At 40.1% G+C, this 10112-nt stretch overlaps 2 protein-coding genes across 2 annotated transcripts; both read left to right on the top strand.

The window, feature by feature from the left end:
- Nucleotides 1–12: 12 nt before the first annotated feature.
- LOC146973346 (autophagy-related protein 16-1) lies at nucleotides 13–3607 on the top strand. The gene is made up of 7 exons (XM_085798999.1): nucleotides 13–276; nucleotides 359–422; nucleotides 533–617; nucleotides 941–1014; nucleotides 1583–1834; nucleotides 1926–2008; nucleotides 3013–3607. The coding sequence occupies exons 1-7, from the start codon at nucleotides 189–191 to the stop codon at nucleotides 3084–3086; spliced, it is 720 nt and encodes a 239-aa protein (XP_085655125.1). The 5' UTR covers nucleotides 13–188; the 3' UTR covers nucleotides 3087–3607.
- Nucleotides 3608–3833: 226 nt separating this feature from the next.
- Nucleotides 3834–5016, top strand: tex36 (testis expressed 36). The gene is made up of 4 exons (XM_085798998.1): nucleotides 3834–4014; nucleotides 4119–4259; nucleotides 4389–4463; nucleotides 4575–5016. The coding sequence occupies exons 1-4, from the start codon at nucleotides 3964–3966 to the stop codon at nucleotides 4893–4895; spliced, it is 588 nt and encodes a 195-aa protein (XP_085655124.1). The 5' UTR covers nucleotides 3834–3963; the 3' UTR covers nucleotides 4896–5016.
- The last annotated feature ends 5096 nt before the right edge of the window (nucleotides 5017–10112 follow it).

Here is a 10112-nt window from a genome sequence, read left to right as displayed (position 1 = left end):
GGAGGAGGGGCTGTGAAACTTCGCTGCAGGCCACTCATTCCTCAGCTGATGGCTTCGTGGAAACAATCAATTCGCCTCTGACCTCGTCAGTGTGATATCTGTTGTGAAGTGAGAGCTGAAAACAACAAAAGCTGCTACCTGCTGCGTTTTGAGGACCCTAAACCCCTAAAAGTTTAGTGTTTACTACAATGGGAAGCTGGAAGAATCACGTGCGTGCTGGACTGCAGCAGAGAGACCAAACGGAGAAACTTCCCTATGTTGGCGTCTTTACAAGCTGTAAGATGATTATTTTACTGTCTCAGCTTTTGGAGTGATGATGTTTTCCAACTCTAAGGACTTTTGTCTGTTTTCTTTTCAGTGTCTCAGCTGGAGGAACGTTTTGAAGTTCGCAAACAATTCTTGGAGGATGTTCAGACTAAGAGGTCAGAAATACACTGGATTTAATTTAACCCACATTTGACCTTTGTGTCTGTCTGAATTTATAATGCCTGACTTGTTTATTTGAAATCCCTACACTGGTTTTCATTGTCAGTTTGGAAAGAGGCGGGGTTGAATTTGGAAAAAACACCAGACTTATTCAACTCCAGCTGAGAGAGAGTGAACACCTGGCAGAAAAGGTGGGTTAATTGAGAATAATAATGAGACACCATAACATCAGCCTCCAGCGATAGCAAATAAGTTTCAACCATTATTTAAATATAAGCAGCACCATGTTGGGAAATATATTTTATATAAACCTCAGGCATACATCTGTTCATTAGAAAATGCATTAATAGATAGCTGTGGGTGCTTTAACCTTGTAAAATAATCATCAGACTATGGAAGTCAAGAAGTTAGATCACAAGCAGGAACAAACTGGCCTAGATTGATCCTTCTTTAATTTGTGAACAGGTGTCGACCTTTGACCTTTATGCAATCCCCCCATTTCTTGTCCCCACAGCTTTCTCAGACTGTTTCTGACCTGACCACCGTCCTGTATCTGAAAGAGGCTGAACTGCAGCACTGGGAGTCACGGTAATTTCAGGTTTTCAGATGTATTCTCTGCTTTTTACCAAGTAGAAGTGGGTCCTGATTATCCCAAGTAAAAAATTGTCTTCTATTCTCAAAGATCCTCCTCAGAAACAAATGTAAGAAAAGCAGCTGTCATCGTATAATTAGGTTTGTCCTCTATATGGGAACAATGAAATATAATATTCAGCCTCCTTCTCTAACCCAGTCATTTTTATACTGTCCCTTACCTTCTAGACACAAATCATGCTGAAGAAATGCCCAATTTACATATATCTAAATGACCAATTTGAAAGAAAACCTTCCCATTATCACTTTATAAGTTATCAAGTGGGCTAAATATGATTGTTAAAATGGTTACTTTGGGTATTATGTTCAGAAACAACATATGAAACTACCATCTAGTGTTGCATTCAAGTCCATTCCTGCACAAGTTGTACAATGGTACCAGTGCAACACATTGATGGACAGGAATAAATCAGTTTGCTGTATGAACACTGGAAACTGTGAAGTGACAATACCACAGGGTGATCAAGCTAAACTAAATTACCATTTCATTACTTGGCAATTTCAGTGTGTCCCGGTACCGTCAAGAGGCGCTCACTCTGGCTAAAGGGAGTAAAACCCTAAAGACGACCCTTTCAGAGTTTGAGTTTACCGTAGAGTGTCAGTCCAAAGAGCTGGGAGCCCTGCGAACAGAGCAGAAGCAGCTGAAGGAAGCGTTGGCACAGGCCTGGACAGAGAAGGAGGAACTCCTGCAGCGATGGATGGAGGAGAAGAGGGAGGAGGCAGATAGGTTAAATAAGTACAACGACGCACAGGAAAGGTAAGAAAAATGAGATGAATAACAACTTGCTCATTTTTAACGCCAAATAAGCACAATTTTAAGAGTTTGTGATGTTACTGCTTTTCATCAGGTGGCAACGTCTGGCCAAACAGCTGAAGAAGCACCTTCATAGGGAGACGGGAAAACAGTGTGCTCACATAACGGACTCCTGGAGTAAGGCTCAACTTTCTCTTTGAAATATTAATGCTTAATCCAAGTAAATGGCTGTCTTTTAATTTAATGACATTACTTCACCTCACATGGATCCTTCATCAATCAACCTTTTTAGATAAAGAGGGTGTAGTTGATGAGGTCAAGAGAAAAATGTCCTTTTAACAGTAAATTGATAACATGACCAACAAAGCACTAATAGCACTGATGAAGAACCATTAAGCTTTCATTAAATCCCTCTACTATAACCATACCATACAAGAGAAAATGTCAAAAGTAAGAGTACATCCTTGGCTCATTGTTACTTGTTGCAGCTCGTTGAGTTTGTAATTATTTTATATGAAGCTGCAAATAATGACTAGTTTTTATAATGGATTAAAACGCTAATTCCTGATTAATCAATTGACTGACAGATTTTTAAAATTCAAGAAAATAACAGGGAAAGCACATGACACATCTTCCAGAGCACAATACACCTACAGACATCTGGATCTGTCAAACATTTGCAGTTGTTAAAATAATAACAAGTATCTATTTGTGCAAAGTGGCTTAAAACAGTTATCTAACAATCTGCTTTCTGTCGGCTTGTTGTTGTTATTGTTGTAGTAAGGCAGTTGAAATTACAACAAAGTGTCATATATAAAGAAAGAAAATCCTCAAGCACAGTACTGCAAATTTATACTTAAATACATTACTTTAGTAATGTACTTAGAAATATTCCAACATTAACAGAACAATACTAGAAGTCAGCTCAAACCCAATCCCCATAATAACCCAGTGAATTTAATAATCATTCCCAATAACCAATTTCAGTCATAATAGTAATCCAGTTACAACAAGGCTTTGTTATTTATAACTTCAACTTGGGGAAATAAAGTAATAAAGTGGAACAGTTGACCCTTGTCAGGATCGTGCACAGAAGGGTTGTATGTTAATCTCATCTGTGTACTGAATGCAGCCTGAAACATGTTATTCAGCTTTTTTTTTCATGCTCATCTTGTCCTCAGGGAACAATAGCACAACAGATACACACCAGGGGCACTCGGGCCACAACAAAATCTCTGCTGTGGCAAATGTCTGAAATTCCCATGGGATCCTGCAGACAAGATTTCCTCAGTGCTTGTTGTTGGAAAAACAAATTTTCCACACAGGATGTGAACTGATACCAGGGGCTACCTCTTTGCAACCAGAAGTGTGAGGTGACACAACTTCTTATTAGTGTCCTTTTTTTCCCAAAGCTTGTTTTAAAGATCTAAGATATTGTTCCTTTTACACTGACCTTCACCCTAACTAAAGTTCCCCATTTTGTTAAGTTAGGACTGTTCTGATTAACAGTTAACAGATTAGTCTACCTGTTGTGTTCCCACTTTTAACTCTGTTGATCTACACAAAAAACAATGTGAATAATTTTTACTTGTATCAAAAAATGTATTTGAAAATAACTGAATAGCATTGGGTATTTTAAAGTTGATGTTATGTCTTATATTTTAAATACAATCTCTTATTAAAAATGGAGAAACCAAACTGTATTCTTTATTAAGCCTATGTATTATTGCATGAACATTGTTATGAAAAATAAAGTCAGTTATGTCTTGTTTTTAACTGAATTGTCTCTGTAGCTTTGTTCTCAGTTGCTGAGCTGCCGGATAAATAATTTCCCCACATTTGAGGAAATCCATAATCTAATATTCAATAATCATGCTTTTGAGATTATTATTATTTTTTTGATTGTTTGTGTCTCAAATATTTCAAATGTGTTTTTGTCACAATTCCAGTTCCACATCTCCATGGCAAATTGAGCTCAGATTTCAGGTCACTTGTTTATAGCACGTTGCCATAGGCACCAGTGTTTGTGTTAACCTAGTTGTTAAGTTGGACTGAGCGTGTGTGTGTGTGTGTGTGGTGGTGTGTTGGTGAAAGCCCTCAGTGGACTCAACATTATCTCAAATTGTGTTAAAATGGTAAAAGGTGGAAAGCGATACTCTTCAATGAGCAATGATGGCAAATGGGTGAGAACTAAATTTATCACATACTTAGAACAGATCATTACAACTCATCATCATTCAAACCTGGACATGTAATTAACTTTTCTTTTTGTTTTCTGTCTTCTCAGTTTGCTCATCCAGTTTTACCTCAAGATCAGCCAAGGAATCGTGGGACTTGTACAAGCACTGGGATCATGTTGAGTCAGGTCAAGTCGCCGCTGCCTCAGGTTTTCAACTCAGAGCGATATCCTAAATGGAAAATTCAGCAGGTGTGTATCTGAAGTAGATCATAGTGTTTGGCGTAACTGTTCTTTTTTTTTTTTCATTGTATTGTTATAGACCAAGGCTTTAATTTTCTTTCAGTTGTTTGACTCCTTTTGTCATTGGTTTCCTCTCAGAAATCCAGAGAGTATCCAGTCTCGGACCATGACAACAGGCAGGCCTTGAAAGACGACATCTCTGTCTTCAGTTACGTGAGTATGAGGAAAACTTCTGGGTGAAATGAAATGTTCAGATTGATCACTGCTCCGAAAAAGGAAACCATAAAGTCTTCAACAGCACCGTGTTGGTATACTGTACTTCAGGGTGTGGGACGCAGGAAATGTCTTGATGATCGCAGACAGCACAACTCCCACTTCTGCCTGTGCCATGATGGAGCTGACGATGGCACTGCAGAGGCTGGGGGGAACCTCACAGCCTACCAGATCGACTTTATGGTGAAGCAGGCTGTTAATGTTCCAACGAGCAACAGACGGTTCCCCCGCAACCACAAGCAGAAGTCTGAAGAGGCGGCTTCAGCGCAGGCAGGGGAGCATTTCATGTGGTTTGGACGACATGACTCCGACATCTCACAGGCCCCGCAAGTGCTGGCAGCTACCCACTCCTCTGAACCTTCCAAGCCCTAAGATAGCTACTCCTACATTTAAGAAACTAGATGGCATCTTTCAGAGGACACATTATAGAGAGAGTCAGGTGAACCTTCTGGTGAGTCCACCTGTCAAATAAAGAAATGAATTAGAAACATAAGGTAACATTGTCTCCTGTTGAGCTGACAGCTGAACTTTGCATACAAGGTTTTATTCCACACCAACTTTAATTAGACTGGAAAGTGAACTAATTACAAGCCACATAATGTACATATATTAATAGTGAATCTTATCACACTTGACATTTGCAACTTGAGCCATCATTAAGTTTAATTAAATTCAAATATATATTTTTATGTGCATACTATATACAATTAAAACTCACATTAAGCTTGTTTCTGTATGTTAATTATAATAGAGTGTACAGTCAAGGCAATGGAACTAATTTTGCCCTGGCTGTCACTCACCGTTTAAAGTATACAATTTAAATTTGCATTTAACAATTGAAAAAAAAAATTAATAAATTCATAAACAATCAAAAAAAAAAGGAATAATCCTTAGGATCTAACAGTCCCTTGGGTGCAACTGTTCAGTTGTCTGATGGCCTGGTTGTACCAGCCTGGGAAAAATTATTTAAAAGGTTTAGCATTAGCACAAAAAAGCAAAACACTTAACCACTGCTTCATCACTCAGTTGATGCCTACATTACCCACGATGCAACTTGAATAGCGGCAGCATAATCAGGGGTTTGGGTTTGTTATGCTGGAGATGAAGAATAGGCTTCAATTCTGAAGTTGCAGTTCATGTTTCAAAGTTAATGTTAAGCTTTTATAATCGTATGTACAGTTTCTCAAATTAGTCTGTAAAAATTGTACATTAAGTAGGCCTACTTGCATCACAAATCATTTTGTATAATTTTTCTTTATATCAAAAGCCACAGTATATGATAGTGATGTGTCGGTCGCGAACGATCCGGCTCTAAGAGCCGGCTCTTTGAAGTGAACGACGGGAGCCGGCTCCTCATTGGGAGCCGTTTCAGGTTTTTTTTTCCTCTGCTTGTTGTAGTGAAAGCCACAGGTCGCTGGGGGAAGGGGGTAAAAACGAAACTAATCAACCAGCGCATCCAGCACGAGCCTGTGGCAGCACGCCTCTCTCTCTCTCTCTCTCTCTCTCTCTAGCTGGTGCGGCACTCACGCAGGCACATGGACAGGTAGGGTAGTGACAGTAATAAACAAATGCGCTAAATCGCGCTAATGCGTTCAAAATGCTATCCTCCCCCCATCTGACAGTCTGACTGTCCGACGGGGGGGGGGGGGATTTAAATAAGCAGTTCAAAGGCAGAGTGTAGATTGTGCAAGCTGAAAATCTCATATGGAGCAGGCTCCACAAACAACCTGCATAGGCGAACTTCACAAGTGCAAAAGAAAAGTTTGTCTGGAGCCCTGGATGGGTCTTTGTTTTTTATAGGCCTACTTTATAATTTATTTTTGTAGCACTCTGTTCAAGGTTGAGTGTGTTCAGTAAATAAAGCCATATAAATGATAAATATTTGATTTAGTGTTTGTTTTTTACAGTAGTAATTCATTTTACACATAGTTTTGCATTATTTTGGTAATAAATATACTTTAAGCAACAGAAAATCTGAGGAGCCACTTGGGAGCCGAAAGAGACGGCTCTTTTTAGTGAGCCGAGCCAAAAGAACTGGCTCTCCAAAAAGAGCCGGAATTCCCATCACTAGTATATGATGACTGCTGGGAGTTCATGGTTTTCTCCAGCAGAGGGCAGCAGGTCTGCATGAGTAATCAGTTGGCCTCTTCATCCACTGTTGTTCAACAGCCAAATTGTGTGAGAAATGTAATAACCAAAACCCCTGTGTAAAGCTCTGGGAGAGAGAAAATGTGGAGGGGGGAAATAATTAGGGAAAAAAGAATCCAGCTATTTTTATTCAATGCATATCAACATGATGACATTAAATTAGAGCATGTGAAATAAATTAAGCTTGATTTGAGTCATAATGCATGGGTTTGTTTCACTCTTTGGGGATGAAAGGGATGGATATGTGTGTGTGTATGTGTGTGTGCCACCCATGCAAGAGAGGAGGAAGCGTGGGAGCAAATGATGGAGAAGACTGCTCAGAGAAAAGCACTTAAGAGAAAAGTATCCCCAACCGCTCTCTCCAATAGCTGATGTTTTCTCCAGAGTGTGTTCTGACCAGCTGCTTTCTTTCTTTAAGCACTCATGGGGGAGATGAGGGTTTTTTCTCACAAGCTTTCTCTCAGCTGTAGTAATTAGCTAATCCACATACAGCGCCGACCTTGTCAGTGTTGTTTCACTTTAAAAAGGTGAAGCAGATCTCACGGTTTTTATTAAGCAGGATGAGAAATGCTGCAAGACATCCATCTGGAACAGCCGCCCTTTGTGATTTTACTTTGAGATTATCTCACACATCACTGCCAAAAACAACAACAACGAAAAAAAAAAAAACAGAACTGATCCTCGGATGCAGGTGCACCACTGACATCAAGCTACAGAGCGATGGGTTTTACAATGACCGTATCTTTGAAACAACAGACAGAACAGGTGTGCATATGAAAAAAAGAAGGCTCTGATTTAACCCTTTCCTTGCCGTGTCACTGAAACAAATACCAGCTGTTGCACATGTTTAATGGCCTTTACCTGAATTAATGTAAAACACTTTAAATATGGACAGTGGTGTTGAAGAGAAAGGGGGAAGTGCATGGGGAAAAACACCTGTCCCTGGGTTTGACAGTTCTGTCTGGTGTTGGCTGGTTGTCTGCCACCTCTCTCTCCCTGTGGGTGCAGTTTGCAGGCTTGAAGTTACTTCAGACTTGCCACAACTTGGAACAACTCCTCCGCACAGAAGCCACCAACACTTCATAATCAGAAACTCTCATTAGCCCTGTCAGAGTAGCAAGAAGGCTTTTAATGCATCACAGGGGAGTGAGAACTCTTAAGGAGAGCATAGAGCAGCGGTGCGTCAATCATAAGTCAGAGAGTGGTGGTGGTGGTTGCGGCAGCGGTAATGCATACAATACGTATATGCCACGTTAGGTGAGATGTTTCTGGTTATATCATGTAGAGGTAAACCCAGTAAATGTAAATACAGTTTCTTGGTGGAATATCAAACCTTCTCCCAAGGACAAAAGACACATCTCAGTAAACAAGCATTCAACCACCAAAGCCTTGCACCTCATGAATATTAAATCAGACACTTTGAATCCTACCTCTTTGGTGTTGGGAGGCCCTAGCCTGGATTCTTACCATTTGCTGTGATTTATTCGCAGGTGCACGTGTCTCTTTGATGTGTTGAGTTGAGAGGTTTTGCACCTGTTAGAGAAAAAAAAGCTTTGAAAACAAGAGGTGGATTTGCCAGACAGTCAAAATAACAGCAACAGAGAGAAGATTTGTGTTGCTATGGCACATTGTGTGTGTGTGTGTGTGTTCTCTTTTAAAAAGGCTGTTGTGCTGTTTTGACATACTCCGTTGTGTGCACAGCAAAATCACTTCATGTCAAACAAAATCTACCTTTATTTGTCTCACGTCATTTTTGGCATGTGCTCTGACGTTATGAAGTTGTGCATTTTGTCCATTACCTATTCATTAAAGACGTGACTTGAAAAGAGAGTTGCCATGGAGATGCTGCGGTTAAATCACATATCACAAAGATTTTTTTATTTTATTTTGTTGAACCCTTTGCCAATTATAATCCAATATATCTACTATTCCTGATTTCTTAAACAAAAATCTTTCATATCATTTTTAATAAGGTGTCAGTGTCCACAGTATGACTTTTCCTCATGTGTAACATTTCTTTTTTTTCTTTTTTTCTAGACATTCAGTATTTTTTTTTTTTCTAGACGTTCAGTATTCTGTCCAAATAACAACTGCCAAAGTCCAAAACAGCCTTCAAGACATAGAGTTAACTCCCCTGGCTGGGTTAAACTAGCTGACAGTAAGTCTCCATCCAATCTTCTGTCAGACATTCGACTTGCAATACTTCCAATTCCCTGGCAGTCTCTCTCTCTCTCTTTTTTTTCTTTTTTCGGCAGCCAGTTGGTCAGTGTCCCCTGGCAGCCGAGTGGTCCTTGTTCCTGTAATGGTCAGGGGCCCATCAGAGTCTGAGGGTGGCGATAAAGGTGGCTGGCTATCTCATTTCCACAGAGGACATGATAACATCCTGAGAACATTCCCATCACTCGAGGAGTTTGTTCAGCACAGATAAGAGCTCCCCTGCTAAAGCGCTTTCGCACTGCACATGTGTGTGTTTAAATGGAGTACTTTGGAGCTTGTTAGCTGCAGTCCTGCTCTGGCCTGCCTCCCATGTTGCTGCTATTGCCGCTGTTGTGCAGTCCACCAGCATGGCATTGTGGCATTGAGCAGCACCGCTGAAACATTGCCTCAGAAGATCAGACCTATCCTTGCACTAAATCACATTCCTCCATGTATTCTTCAAACCTCCGACACAGTTTGCATGCTAATTTGTGTGTAGGTGGTGAGTATAATTACATTAGGCTGGTTGTAAACAAAGACCTACAAGCAGCCGTCTGTTCGAGTATCCCTCCCGAGAGAGAATACAAGAAAATAGTTTATAGAAGGCTGGATGAATTTATCATGCATACGTTATAAGAAGAAAACTGTATTCCACACTGTGTCAGTTTGTGAGAAAAGGTGTTATTGTACTAAATAAGAGTAGAAAACAAAAAAAACAAAAGTTGATTGGATTCACTTATGCCCTTTCTCATATTTCCAAAATGGCATGTTTTTCTAGTAGAATCAGTCTCTTGGTGTTTTGTTATATTTCAAGATTAAGGAGTAACAATAAACAGGCAACGTTGAAACGACAAACATGGACACTTCTATCCTCCACTCAGAACTACAGGTCTTAGCACAAGCAGTGGCTCACGTTGGCTTTCCACATTTGTACAAGATTACCAAGTATTTCATCACTACTTTAGAAGCTCCACCTCTTAGTTTCTTCTGGCCTGCTCCTTCATAACCTCGCCATCACAGCAATTTAATCTCATTAGGCAAAATGGATAAATCTATTCCAATTTGCGGATCAGGAGCTGGACCACACACACACACACACACACACACACACACACCCTTCAGGATCTGCTTCTTTATGCTGTCTCTCATACTTGACCGAAAGGAGGTTGTTATTTCGGGAACCTGATGAAAAGTATGCCAACAAGTCAAGGTAGTCACTTCTGAGGCGCTACACTAATTGGAAGA

The sequence above is a fragment of the Trachurus japonicus genome, chromosome 15, assembly GCF_045865225.1.
Source record: "Trachurus japonicus isolate A0001 chromosome 15, Traja_1.0".
NCBI lineage: Eukaryota > Metazoa > Chordata > Actinopteri > Carangiformes > Carangidae > Trachurus > Trachurus japonicus.
This window is presented reverse-complemented; position numbering and strand designations above follow the sequence as displayed.